The following is a 15,271-nucleotide window of genomic DNA, read 5'->3' on the forward strand; positions in this document are numbered from 1 at the left end:
TCCTCTGGAGTTTTCTCATCTGAAAAATGTAATTCTATAATATAAACATTACAGAAGCTGATTTTCTAAATAACCTTCATACATGATGATAACAGAATAATTGTGGCCATATTTTTTATTTATTTATTTATTTATTTATTTATTTATGAGACAGAGTTTCACTCTGTTGCCCAGGCTAGAGTGCCGTGGTGTCAGCCTAGCTCACAGCAACCTCAAACTCCTAGGCTCAAGCAATCCTCCTGCCTCAGCCTCCCAAGTAGCTGGGACTACAGGTATACTCCACCATGCCCGGCTAATTTTTTTCTATATATATATTTTTTAGCTGTCCAAATCATTTCTTTCTATTTTTAGTAGAGACAGGGTCTTGCTCCTGCTCAGGCTAGTCTCGAACTCCTGACCTCAAGCGATCCTCCCGCCTTGGCCTCCCAGAGTGCTAGGATTACAGGTGTGAGCCACCGTGCCCGGCCTGTGGCCATATTTTTTAAGATATGTTTTCCTTAAAATTTAGCTCAGGATTATGGATGCTCTATCTATTCCAAAATTCTATTATGCAGAACCTCCCCCAGCTCTTCTGAAATTGTTTTATCAGGGGCTGTGATAATTGGACTTACTGTCTGGGTTATACAGTTACGGACTCATAAAAATGTTGAGTTCTGAACAAGTCCCTCATAGCAGTTACTGACTATGAAGCCCTGAGGGATATGACTTACCAGGACCCAAGATCAGTACTGTGCATTTTATATATATATACATATATATATGTATGTAAATATATGTGCTTCTCTTGTCACATAACTTTATTAAATAGACAACTAATTGTATTAAGGGAAACTAGTAAAGATACAAATGTGTGTGCTAAAATTTGACACTTGATCTCTGTTGTCATCAATAATTCACCACCTACCTTTCCATTTAATATCCCAAGCTCCATCTACTGTTTATGTATATTTTTATATATATATCATATATATAATTTTGTTGTCATGATGGTTGTGAGATTTGGATAGAAACAGGTGTTGACTCCATAGGTTTGTAGCTGAAAATGGATATTGTGCTAGGCAAACTCCACTTGTCCCTGCTATCTTCTCCAATCAGGTAAGCTACTGCTGGTACAGGTGACAAAAGGCAAAAGCCCAGCTACTGAGGCAAGCCAACACACCAGCTCAGGCAGCTCCCATTTCCTTGACACTGCACACTGGTGTCCCACTGATGCTCCTGATGAAATTGTGGCAGCAGACAACAGGGTCAACCTCTTCTACAAAATAGTTCTCGGACCAAGTGGAATAAGACAACTTCTGTATCTTTCTGATGCATGAACGTAACAGGTATTCCTTATATAGTACCTCTCCATCACAATTTTATTAGACAACTAATTGTGGTATTAAGGCTCCATAGGAAACTAGTAAAGTTACAAATGTGTGTGACACTTGATCTTCTCTATTGCCATCAATACTTCACCACCTACCTTTCCATGTAATACCCCACAGCTCTCCATCTACTAGGCCACACCCTAAAACTTACTTTGTGCTTGTTGCTACTTTTCAGGAAGAGAGAAAGCTATCCTCAATATGTTTGTTTTGCTTTGGGCTGTTGTGGACAGAGGGGAGGGGTGGCACTGCATCTGCTGGAACATCTAGCTACAGCTTAGTCTAGGTCCACATGGAGGCTTTTCTATAAAAATCATACTGGGATTCCAGGGTCACTGTAAACTTAGCTTAGACCCAGTAGTCGAGAAATAACAATCACTTCCATTTAGAGAGTATTTCCTTCATGCCAGCCGCAGTCCTGTGTGCTTTCTGTGTTAATTCATTTAATCCATTTTACAAATGAGGACAGTAATGCACAGATCAAAATAAATAATTTGCCCAAACTCACAGCAAGTAAATGGTAGAGCTACTAGTCATACCAGTGAGTCCGACTGCAGAGCCAGAGGTCTGGAAGCATCATGCCAGTTTTTCGAACTGCAGGTTGAGACCCATTAATGGGTAGTAAAATCAGTTTAGGGGTTCTCAACTGGCCATTCTTTAAGTATGTAGAATAGAATAAAATATGTGCATCACAGTGAGTACCATTTCATAAAACTTTGGGGTTAATTAGATACGTATGTATGCAAGCATATTTATATGCTAGGTCACTTATAAAATTAATTCTTATAGTAAGTTGTGATCAAAAAGGTTTATACCATGCTGTGCTGACTCAGATAAAACTGACTTCACCTAGAGCCAACCAGCCAGGATTTGAACCTCAGCTCTCCCACTAACTAGCTATATGAACTGAGCAAATCACCTCCCCCATCCACAGCTAAACTTCATCTATAAAGTAGAAATAATAATGTAAAGATGTGATAAATTAACACATGTGAAGTGTTAAAAGTGCCTAGCCCATAGTGCTAGGCAGGGATAAGGAGGGAGAGGAATAGATGTTTTGTCAAGGATAAGAGGATGTATGAACTGACCAACCAGAAAGAGGTAGAGAAACCACAAACTGGAGATGATGGTCAAGGCCACAAATGGGGTAAACTGAAGTATGCGCATTAGGTTTTAGGTATCCCCATGAAGGATTCTGGGAGGATGAAGGCACACAGACTAAGGGAGTTATGTAAGAAAAAAACCTATCATCAGTCATCCAAGGGTGGGAAATGGAAACTCCATCTAAAGAAAGGAGGGGCAGTTCATTTATCATATAAACGTATGTGTGTATCAGAAACTCGGGGACGTCTCCACTCAGAGATAGAACCATTACCGCTTGGGAATGTATCGTGCTTAATAAATCTTGGTGTTTGGCTAGCTTGTATCTGTTTGGCCTGCTCTTTTATTCCCTCAACTCAGTCTCAGTAACCATTCTTTGCTACTGAGATAAGAACCAGGAAACACAGCAACCTGACATTTGTAAGTGTTTCCTATTATTTCCTTTAACTATTATATATATAGCCATCAATCAATGTATTTTTTTTTTTTTGAGACAGAGTCTCGCTCTGTTGCCCGGGCTAGAGTGCCGTGGCATCAGCCTAGCTCACAGCAACCTCAAACTCCTGGGCTCAAGGGATCCTTCTGCCTCAGCCTCCCGAGTAGCTGGGACTACAGGCATGCACCACCATGTCCGGCTAATTTCTTTCTATTTTTAGTAAAGACAGGGTCTCACTCTTGCTCAGGCTGGTCTCAAACTCCTGACGTCCAGTGATCCTCCCGCCTCAGCCTCCCAGAGTGCTAGCATTACAGGCATGAGCCTCAGCGCCCGGCCCAATCAAATGTATTTAACATCTCTTTGGGACCCTTTTCCATTTAACTGGGAGGGAGGAGTCTGGTTCCTTTGAGAAGGCTGGGAACAATTTCCTCCATCAGTTCAAACTGGTTTCATGGCCCACGCTTGGAAAAGAGGATCCCAATGTGGCCTCCACATTCTTTAAACCAAAAAATGCTATTTAAAAGTTATCTTTTAATTCAAGTCGAGCAACTCTGATTTCTAACGAAAAGAGCTAATGGGATTCCCCTACTTCATTCAGTTCACTGTTATCAATTATTTTCTTTCCAAAAAAAAACCTGTATTAATGTTGGGGGGAGGGAGGAGGAGATCAAAAATTAAACCTAAAAAGTACAAAGAGATGTGATGGTTTTTCAATTAAAGACCTTAGACATCTCTTTATGGGCTGACACAGCTCACCCTTACACAGGTGAGTAAACACAAAACCAAGGGAAGTGTCTCCTGCACCCCTTGCAACAGGCACAGGCCTGCTGGAGCCGGCAGTAGGGGACAGTACAGCTGTTCCACTTGCTTCAGCTGCCATTGTACCCGCTCTGTGACAACTGAAAAGAACTAAAGGTGGAATGGAAAACTCCACCCTAGGAAATCCCATCGTATCACACCCCTGTTTAAACCCTGCCAGAGGCTGCTCACTGCATTTAACATAAAATCTAAACCTGTGACCATGACCTACTAACATCGAGTCTCACCCACTCCTCATTCGCAGGAGCTGTCCCGGGACTTTGTTCCTTAAACACAGCAACTGCAGTCCTACGCTAGACCTTGATTCTTGCTGTTTCTTGTTCCCAGAACACTCTTCCCTCAGATCCTCACACAACTGAACTCCTCGTTCAGGTTTCAGCTCAAATGCTTCCCTGAGCACCTGGAGTGCCAGTACGCCCCCCTCACCCATCTCTAGCACCTCACCCAGTGATATTTCCTCCACAGCACTCAGTAAATCTCATGGGGTTAGTGACTTCCTGTCCTCCCTTTCTAAAATCTTAAGTTCTGTAAGAACAGAATCTTATCTGTCTTCTTTAGCACTGTATTCCCAATGTATAGGTGGTTAAAAACCTAAGTTAAAAAAACAAAAAGTTAACTGGGTAGGGTGGCTCATGCCTTTAGTCCCAGCTACTCAGTGGTCTGAGTCAGGAGGATCACTTTAGGCGCAGAGTTTCAGACTAGCCTGGGTGATACAGTGAGACCCAGTTCCTTTAAAGAAAGGAAGAAAAAAAAGTTGTGCTTTTGGGGCAAGTCATCAAGCTACTCTACACCAAAGATAACTGGATGGAAGAAAATTCTGTCCTATCTACTTCCATAATTGTGATGCTACAGAAAGTTGGAAAGTACTTTGAAATAAATTTTAGAAAAAGTGAAACATCCTGTTTTACCCATCTCCTATTCTTCTTGCCCTAAGAATTCCTAGTTAAAGTATGATTTAAGAGTTCCACAATGGTCACTCAACATAATGGTCGGCCCACAGGAGCTACTTCAACAATAAATGGACTGCGCTGACCTCTAACCTCTGTACACTCAGGGCAAGAATCCACCTGCAGCAGATAAATCGCAAGAGTTTTCACATTAACTGTCAGCATACAAATGCCTTGATGTTAGCTAAGGAGGAGGTGTACAGCACTGTAGTTAAGCATGAGCTTTGGAGTCCTTAACCCCACCGCTTACCGGTGTGTGGTGCTAAGCAAGTCATTTCATCCCCTGGAGGCTCGATGTCCTCATTGATAAATGGAGCTAACACCTACCTATATCACAGGGAACCCAAGAGGATCAGCTGAAAGGCTGTATAAATCATTTAGAATAGCAGGTGAAGCAAAAAAATAAATAAATAATCCATAAAGGGTGGTTGCATTATCAGAAGCATCATAATTCCATTCCTCATTCTTGACCAAACCACTTTAATTTACAACTTTAATGTAGAACATGAAGTCCATAATTTCTTGAAATTCTCACCTGGCTCCTGCAAGAAAACAAAAGTGGAAAGCTTTAAGTACTTTTCTATTCACTAATTCAAATCTGTAATTCTTGTTTATTCAATTATTCAAGCATTTATTGAGCACTGATCATGAGAAACCTTGTAAAGGAGAGAAGCAAAACCACCCTTCTCTCAAAGGGTTTACAGTTACAGGCATTAAAACAAAATATTAACGATTATTCAGACGTCTGTATAAAGACAGAAAGAGATTCATGTTGACAGACATGTTAATATCAAGGGAACAGGAGGCCAGGTAAGGACCAAGACTTCTGCCTGTCCATAAGCAAAACTAAAGACAAAATAAATTACAAAACAGGTTAACTGCCTGCCCTTTGGGGACACTCTATCCCAACCCTCCTCCTCCCTACAGACCTCAAAACTGCTGTAATTTTCATGCCAATAAGCTACTAATAATTAAAATTACAATGGCAATACTAGTAGTATTATTTAATAGGAATACTTAACTATCATGTAATGCTTCCTTTCCTAAAACAATTTCCAATGCATTTTGAATGATGGCAATTACTAAAGTGCAAGGATTAATTTAAAAACATGTTATGACAGGTGCAGTGGCTCATGCCTATAATCCTAGCACTTTGGGAGGCCAAGTAGGGAGGATCACTTGATGCCAGGAGCTGGAGACCAGCCTGGAGAACACAGTGAGATCCTATCTCCACAAAAAATAAAAAAAGGAAAATTAGCTGGGCGTTGTGGTGCTTGCCTATAGTCCTAGATATTCAAAAGGCTGAGCCAAGAGGATCACCTGAGCCCAGGAGTTTGAGGTTGCAGTGGGCTATGATTATGCCACTGTACTCTAGCTGGGTACAGGGACTCTGCCTCAAAAAAACAAAAAACATGTTAAAGGAGAATGTCTTAACCCCTGAGAGTTTTGTGGAGAAAGGGAATCCTCTTAATACCTCCTTTTGAAAGAAAAACTCTTGACTTCCTGTCCTAGAAAATGAAAGGGCCATAACCCTTCACTGTTTAAAAAGTTAATTTCCATACAGTTCCATATAGTAATACTCCCATATGCTGGATCTTACCATTTAAACACTGGGGGTAGGACACTGTATTTCTGCAGTTATATACTATAAGCTCCGTATCAGTCTTGTTCACCACTATATCCCCATACCTGGCACTGAATTGGTCTTAATATGTCTTTGATCAATGGATGGATGAAGGGGACCCTAAAATTGTATACTAACTTAGGAAAAAAGAATTTCTAAAATATACAATGAAATGGAAGATGAGACCAGATCAAACGTGAAAATACTAAAGGCAGAAATTGGATACATGACATGGTTAATTGTGCTTCATGCTGTTCCAATATGCAGTTTCTTTAAGACCATCATAAGTACAAAGTCCAAACAAATGTTTATGACAAAAGACAAATATAACTTAAAGGAATTTGGGGCATACTCACTTGCAAAGAGTCTATACTTTCAGTCTTCATCATCAGGAGGGATACCTAACTCTTCATCTGTCCACTGGGAAGGATCTGGGTATGGAAAGTGACCCTGGTGACAACCATTTAAAAGAAAAAAAAAAGTCAAGAATCTATATTCCATGCAACTAATTAAATTTTAAAAGAAATTTTGGAAAGAAAAAAAACATGATGCAGCTAACTGTCATGTACACAGCCCCTGAAATACCACAGGAACAAATTCTCCTTTAACTATTTGGTGGCCCAGCTATTCTGCAATCTGTTCCTATGGGCCATGGCCTGAATTTCAAAAACCTCCCCAATTTGGAGGTATCAGCCTAAGCCAGTGATATGGGTTTGTGATGGAGGGTAGGGGAAAGTGGAGGCGACAGGTTGCAAAGGTACCCCACACTTTGGCAATGTCTTGAAGTCCTGGCAAAACAGAAATGTTTCAATCTCTCCTGTCATTACTGTTGTGAGATCTGGGAGCTTCAGGTGGATGCCATCATCTTTAATCCTAATCTAAGGGGTATCTGGCTGCATCATCATCTCCTGCCCCGCAGCCTTATATACTCTTGACTACTGCCCCACAATGACACAGTGGGGTTATAAACAGTAAGGGTGCTGCCAATTCAGATACCTAAGCAGCTCCTTCTGAGGGACAAGGGCACAGACAAGTTGTAAGAGAAATGGGACATTAAGCAACTGGATGCTTCCAAAACTTGTATACTATTTAAATTTAAGGTTTTTTTACTATTCTGGAAACAAACCCAAATTTACTAAAATTTACAGTATTCTGAATCAACAAGCAGATTTCGATGTGTTAAAGGTGTAATTTCCTGTAGGACAGTCTGCAAATGTGATAAAAACTCCAGTTCAGGCTAATAACATGTTAGAATATCATCAATAACTCACTTCCTTCCTCAAGAAAAGTTAACTCACATCCATCCCATCCAAACCTGGCTGCCCTGGGCCTCTGGACAGACTAGATGATATTCATCATTTAAAGGAATTTAAGTCTGAAACTTAACCCACTGATGAATGTCTAGTTCAGGAGGTGAAAGAATTAGTTACCAGTCTTACTTCAAATACGGCAACCTACCAGAAACCATAAGACATGGACCACCTAAATGTACATCCTCATGTAAAGAAGGTTAGAAGCTAACATGTTTCATTAAATAACAGGATTCCTGGATATACACATGGACAACACAGTGGTGAGGAATATATCCAGACAGAAAAATGGCCTACAATAGAAAAATATATAAGCTAGGCCATTGATATCTCCTCCCTCACCCTACCCAGAAAAGGACAAGAACTATTCTCCTGCACTTACCAGCACAGCATCTGAGTCATGCCAAAAGCGCCAGAGAATCCAGAACCACATGGTTGCACTGAAGAACTCAGCCTTGATCACTTGGGATCTGGTCAGCTGGGGAAACTGTCTATACCGAGGCTCAATATGCACACCACCGCCAGCACTGAGACAAAACAAAAACGGTAGGCAGCTTGCTGCATTTGCAAAGTATTAAATCATCCAAAACTTTTGAGTTATATCTAAAAAACTAAGCGGACATTTCTCATCTCCTCCACTGAAATACAGACAGAAAGACAGATTCACAATCCCTTGAAATAACTCGTTTCTCATTAAGCTTGCTTTAAATGTATGTAGCCACAAACACTGGCCTGAAATGACAAGCTAATTATCTAATTATTGTGAATATTCATTATTTTGCACCAGAAATATGAATGTGTTGATAATAGGGTGCAAAGGTTTTAGCTAAGGGATTATGAACCTGCAGTAGTAGGTCACTAAAGTATTCAGAAAAATAAATCAACAAATTAATTTTGTTCTGTTTAGCCATCTATTTTATGGGAAAGAGGACTCACAAATCCTTTTTAATATGCTAATAGCTCTGAACAAAGCAAAGAACCTTAAACAGTAAATTTGAAAAAGTTTTCTGGGTTTTGTTTTTTTCATTAGGCACCGTTGACAAATTGGCACGCAGTCCATAAGAGCTATACTCAATTTATTCAGTTGGGTTGTAATTATTTTAGGTTGAATCCAATTTAAATAATACAATTTGCACTTACTGGGGCTATTTCTAAGTCCTATTCAGCAGCCATACGTATGCTAATACACAGAAATGGATAAAAAATTTAAAGAGAATTCCTACACAAAATATTTTCACCAATTTCAGTCCAGGTAAGAATCAGCTTATAAGATAATATTCTTTTGTACAGCATACCAATGAATACCTGCACCAAAAAAGTACACTAAAATTTCATGTCTTCATAATGTGTAGATTTGTGAACAGTAATATTGCTATGGTTCTTTGTACACGTTAGCTAGGACTGTTTTTTATCTTCTCCCACTCTAAAAGATTATTAGCATTATCATTTATTGAGTGTTTACCATGCACCAGTTACCAGGCAAAGAATTTTATATGCATTATCTCATTTAATTTCCCTAACAACCTTATGAGATAGAGCCTATAATTATAAATGTTTTATAAATGAAGACATTGAGGTACTGTGTGATGGCAAAGCCCAAGCTCTTGCCTACAGATACGTACCATTAATAATTATCTCATTTTATGAATCAAAAGACATAACTCTTAATTAGAATTCCACTGGGTGCAATAGCTCATGCCTATAATTCTGGCTACAAGGGAGTTGAGGCAGGAAGATTGCTTGAGCTCAGGAGTTCAAGGCTGCAGTGAACTATGATCACACCACTGCACTCCAGCCTGGACAAATGTGTAAGACCCTAACCCTGTCTCTTTAAAAAAAAAAAAAAATTCCTATCAGCATGATAAAACCAATGTTACCACACTGAAATAAAATCCCGTTTTTCTGTAAATATTTATCTAATATATAACAATTCTATTTGGAAGTCTCTATTTAAAATAATGGATGATATGATAGGTGATTTTTATTTTTGCAGATATGTGTGTATATACATATGTATGTATATATATATTTTTTTACAGTGACCACACATTACATTTAAAAGTTTCCACCAAACATCACCACTTTACAACTTGAAGAATATAGCATACTGTTTCTGTAATGTCCTCATATACTAATTATATTTAACAGTATGTATTCAGGAGCTACCTGTGCATATAGATAATGTATTATGTAAACATGTAAGATAATTCAATATAGTGTAACAACATCCTTCCTCTTTGATAGGTACAAGCTACAATCTAGGCATAAGGGCTCATCACATAAGTAAAACTTATTAAAATAAGATTTGAGTAAGGCTAGGATTATAATTCAAATCCCACCTCAGCAACTCTTCACATTTCATTCTTGCTAGAGTGATATGTTAACTATGACCCGAAGTAGGTAGGCCATTGACTGCAAGGTGAGTATCTTTTTGAACAAAGATTTGAAAGACTGCAATTACAGAAAAGCAACAGATGACACAACTGCTATGATTAACGAATGTGAAGATTCAATGAACACCTGATTATGTTAGGTTCCAAAACAGGTTGTTAATGGCACTGTAACAAACTAGATACTCTGAACAACCCTCCAAACTGAAACTATGAAATTTTTTTTTTAATTTTTATAAACATCACTGACCAGAGACAACATAAGGAAAGAATCTACCTAGGGCAAAATCCAAGTAAAAACAAGGCCTAGGAACAAAATAAGCACTGAAGCTGGCATTCATCTAGAGTCCTTGTCCACGTGGACAGCTGCATGAGGTGGCGGGGACCAGAAAACCAGCCTGGGGCCCGCCCAAAATAAGGAGTCTAATTCTGAGAACCCTGAATAAAGCTGCAGCTGAACAACAGAAGGGTGAATGAGAAATAAACCTGCCATGGAGAAGGGAACAGGAATTTGTTACCAGAAGCCAGTCCTCAGGTAGGTTTGCACCCAAATCCAAACTACCTGGGTTGTACCTGTGTGGTTCAAAAACCCCAAGCCAAGAAGTTAAAGTGATCTCGGATTGGTGGCACCTTCAAGAGGCTAAGAGAAGCAAGATCTCAAAAAAATTCCAGAGAAAATGAGCTTGCAGTCAAAAAATATAAGGAAACATGACATTACGAGTGAGTCCCACAAGTAAGAAACAGAATGGGGAAGAAACCTAGAATTTTTAAGAGTCAAGTTTAAAAACAAAACTGCACCATAACTCTAAAAGTTACTTTTTTTTTTTAAAGACAGGGTCTCACTCCTGTAGCCCAGGCTGGAGCGCAGTGGTGCAGTCATATCCCACTGCAGCCTGGAACTCCTGGGCTCAAGCCAGCCTCAGCCTCAGTCTCCCAAGTGGCTGGGACTACAGGCACACGCCACCACGCCTGGCTAACTTTTTGTATTTTTTGTAGAGATGGGGTCTCATCTTGCTATGTTGCCCAAGCTGGTCTCCAACTCCTGGGCTCAAGCGATCCTTCCACCTCAACACCCCAAAGTGCTGGGATTACATCCCTGAGCCACTGCCCCAGCTAAGTCACATTTTTAAAACATAAATCTGACCATATTACTTTCCTACTTTAAAGCCTCCAATGGCTCCCCGTGACTCTCAGAATAAAATTCCCAGCCCTCCAAGGCCCTCCCTAATCCAGCCCCTAGCTGACTCTCTGACCTGTCTCCCTGCCCTCTCCCTCTACCTCCCTGCTCTCCACCTGCTGCCCCCTCTGTCTGGGAAGCTCTTCCTCTGGGGTATGCATGGCTGACTTCTCAGCCCGGGTCCTAGTCCAAACCAAACTCCCGCACTCCCACACCATCCTAGGTACAATATCCCCCTCCACCCCCACCCCAAGCACTCTGTTAATCCCCTGATGGATTCTCTTCATACCCCTTAACAGTACCTAAAAACGTTCTTTTCTACTAGTTTGAGTCTTCTCTCCAGAATGGAAGCTTCGTTATCTCTCTTGTATTCTGCTATATCCCCAGCACCTAGGAAGAAGCCTGGCATATAGAAGACACTCCATAAATACTTAGTATCACACACTGAAGTAAGTGTGTGTCACAGAAGTGCCAATAGCTCAGTAAGGGGCAGCACTCTCCAATCTCCTCATGCAGGTCAAGGGCTATTGCTGGTGGCTCTCCCTCACTGTCTTCGCCCAGGTGACACCGGGCTTTTCCTTCCTTCCACCCGACACTTGCCTCCGCTCCAGATTCATAATCGATGTGGGCCTTCAGGCAAGTCACTCCTATAATGTTGTAGCAACTGTTAAATAATATCTGTATGATCCTTACTAGGCACCAGCCACTGTTTTAACACTTTAGAGAACAGTAATTCATTTAGTTCCCAGGAAAGAGATATTATTACCCCTCCAAAATGGGTGCGGAAACTGAGGCAGTGAGAGATTAAGAAGCTTTTCCAAGGTCACACAGCTAGAGTGTGAGTGCGGCAGAGGTGGGATGTGAATCCAGCCACTCTGGGGTCAGAACCCCGCTTTGAACCACGACCCTGCACTGCCTTTTGGTAAAGTGCAGATGATGGTCTAAGCGTTCAGGAACATCACCTGGAAAAATCCACTATTCCGTTTTCTGTCCTGCTCTTAGGGAATCTCTCTGTGCCACCAGTCCGTTGCTGGCAGCTCCCTCGGCTCCCCAGCCCTACGCTCTCGGGTCTGCTTCTTGGGCTCCCGCTCTTGATTCCGTGCTGCCCACGCGTCGGCTGTGGCTCTCCTCCCCTGCCCCCACCGGAACGCTCTCTGGGTCATCGCCTCCACTCGGAGCCGTAGACTAAGTCCCCACTCTGCAGCCGAGTGATTTTTCAGAATTAAAAACTTGCCACATGACGTCTCTGATTAAAATTTCCCAAAGACCGCAATCGTCTGTGTCCTAAACTCCTCAGCCACGCACCGGGACCCTCGAGAACCCCTCCCTGTCCCTGGCCGCCGCTCCCTGCCCCGCTCTAGACGCCTCCACACAGGCGGCCTGAAGCGCGCTCGCCTCCCAGCCGAGCCCGCCCGCACATCCGCTGTGACTCTCCCGAGCGCAGGCGCCTCCCGTACGGCGGTGGCCCCGCACATTGCGTCCAGTCTGGGGGGGGCCAACGGCCTCCCGCCGCCCCGCGGCGCCTCCCGGAGCCCGGCTGCGCGCGCGCACGACACGACCCAGCAGGCCTCGGGCGAAGGTCGCCGCCGGGGCCTCGTCCGCTGCGGGCGCCCTGCGGCAAGGTGAGGGCGTCCGCAGACCGGCGCTTTCCGCTAGAAGCCGGCGAAGCCCCCGTCCCAGCCCACACTCACTGACGGACTCCGCCTCCTCCAGCCGCCCGCTCGCGGCAGCCTCTGAAGAGGCGACCTCCTGCGCGAACGGACGGCGCCAGCCGGGTCAGAGCCGACATTCTCGCCCGGGTCTCGACGGCGGTTCCCAGGCAGCCCCGGCCGTGACGTCACTTCCCCGCGCCCCGCCCCGCCGTGACGTCGGCGGCGTCGCCCAGCTCTCGGACGGGGAGAAGCAGGCTGCCTCCCGCATCCCAAGTTAGCGGTTCGGTCCCCCATTTCCCCACTGCCGAGCCGCCGGGGCCGCACCTGCAGGCCCGCGACGCCTCTCGTGCTCGACGGCCGTTTCGAGACTCTGCGGACACGCGACTTGCCGGCGGGCTCAGGCGTCGGCTGGGCGGAGCCCCGCGCTAGCTCTGGGAGAGAGGCTGGGCCGTCTCAGGGGCCGGTTATGACGGCCTGGCCAGGCCCGGGGCGCTTCTTTCTGGGATCCCCTCTTCTTTGTTACGCCTGTGCAGAGAAACTCCAGCACTAAGTCTGATTCTCCTCCCCTCCTTGGCTGATCTAGACGGTGTTTTCATACTTGCACCTGCCACTCTGCCTGCTGCTCCTGTACTGTCTAGCTGAACCAGCGGTCCTTCCCACGGTAGTCCCGTGTACTCTCCTCTTCTCCAAGAGGCTCACAACGGTATCTTAAAGTCCTCATTGTTTTGTTATTCTGCAAACTGGAACGTGGTTACCAACCAGCAGCCACTGGTTCCCAGATACCAGTAGATGAACTGGTACTATCAGGATCACCTGAGGAGCCCAGCGCCCTATACTAAGTCGGGTAGGGCCGGGGAATCTGCATCAAGAGTATTTCTAATGCCTTGATCCTTAGCCAGCCCTAGATGCTTGGCTTTTGTGTCTTAATATAACCTTCAATTTGGGATAGACTCCAAGTCTCTCTGGACTCTTCCCGCCCCCAAATTCTTAGCGTTATAGTTTTTCTCAGAACCTCTGGGTTTGACTAAATTATAAACTTAGCCTGCCATCCTCACCTTGGAGATTTCGTTTTGAAATGGATCTGCTTGCTAAGTTCGATGTTGTTACACTGCAAACTTCATGGAGTCACAGTATAAAAAATAGGATACTTATGAAATATAGACCTGAATTTAGGGATTTGAGTGCATTGAATATGACTGATGCCCTTCCTTCTGTGCCAAGATACGGGACACCTTTTGTCTGTAACAGGAAACCTCTCTCCTGAGAGTTAAAGTCCACATCTAGCTTACGGTTGCTGAGCTGCCCCATGCCATCCTAACTTCTAAGTGGTGTAAAAACTAGAGGAGAGCATCCACTATTTTCTGGATGAAAGCTGACTTTCCAATTGATATGCAATAGGTGGCTTTCCCTTGGCTACCGTTCACCAATTACCCTTTCTAGTGACATCTACAAACCACTAAGATACAAAGTCTATGAACTGGATGGACAGGAGCTTTCTACCCTTCCCAGAGAGATGGTTGACATTACACAGCTGCCTTGCTCCTAGCAAAGAGCAAGGCCATGATTCCAGGGCTACAGGAAAAGCACGGCTTAAATTAAAAGGATCATTAGAACTTGGGAGCCTGACAATCTGGAGTTCAAACCTCAGCTGTGCCAATTACGAGCTCTATGAATTCGGACAAGTCACTTTACCTATCTGAGGCCAATGCTCCTCATCTGAATGTGAGTCATTTAAGATACTACGTGGCCCACAGCATGTACTGAGGAGATTTTTATTCCTTTGTTATCTCTTCCTTTCCTGGTAGCAAAGTGGTTGAGGTGAACTCAAATTCATTCACCCTCCTCATCTTTGACTGAATTACCAAAAAAAAAAAAAAAATCTGTTTTGACTTTAATGCTTGCTGTACTTAACAGCAGTTGACCCAAATACACCATATGTGGGTCTTTAGCCTGGTTTTTTACTACAAAAAGTTTATGGTCCAAATCAATAAACTATTTTGCCTGTTGTAATGAAGGATATTTGTTTTCCAGATATGCTCTAAGAACTCCAAGGGCAAATATCCCTTATTGCCTTTTGCACGTTACATGATGACCCTCTTTTTTGGTTATCAGATGAGCACTCTGTTTGAATGTTACTATTCCAGAAGGTGAGGGAAGGGATGCCAAGCCCTGGCACTGAGCACTCAGCTTCTAAATGCAAATCAGATTCCCAAATTTTAATGAACTGTGGGAACAGACTCTTAAGTGACCTAATGTACAACATTTAACCCCAAATCAAGAAGCTATTCCATAGCTAGAAGTTGAAAACAAAGAGGATGAGAAAAAATTGTTCACAAAACCTCATGTTGCTTTAATTCCCTGCTGTGAAAGGCTTGCTTGTTTTTCCTCTCCCTTTGAGTCTTGGAAAGAAGAAAGGAACTCGTTTCTCCAGTGGTTTTAGCAACAATG

The 15,271-nt window shown here is 43.1% G+C and overlaps 1 protein-coding gene across 1 annotated transcript; it reads right to left on the reverse strand.

Moving 5' to 3' along the window:
* Positions 1-5,130: 5,130 nt before the first annotated feature.
* On the reverse strand, positions 5,131-13,019 carry NDUFB2 (NADH:ubiquinone oxidoreductase subunit B2). The gene is made up of 4 exons (XM_045565267.1): positions 12,863-13,019; positions 7,987-8,131; positions 6,651-6,744; positions 5,131-5,212 (listed from the first exon to the last, which is right to left on the reverse strand). Exons 1-3 carry the CDS (start codon positions 12,958-12,960, stop codon positions 6,670-6,672), a joined length of 318 nt encoding a protein of 105 aa, XP_045421223.1. The 5' UTR covers positions 12,961-13,019; the 3' UTR covers positions 5,131-5,212; positions 6,651-6,669.
* Positions 13,020-15,271: the final 2,252 nt, after the last annotated feature.

This window comes from Lemur catta, chromosome 11, assembly GCF_020740605.2.
Source record: "Lemur catta isolate mLemCat1 chromosome 11, mLemCat1.pri, whole genome shotgun sequence".
Lineage (NCBI taxonomy): Eukaryota > Metazoa > Chordata > Mammalia > Primates > Lemuridae > Lemur > Lemur catta.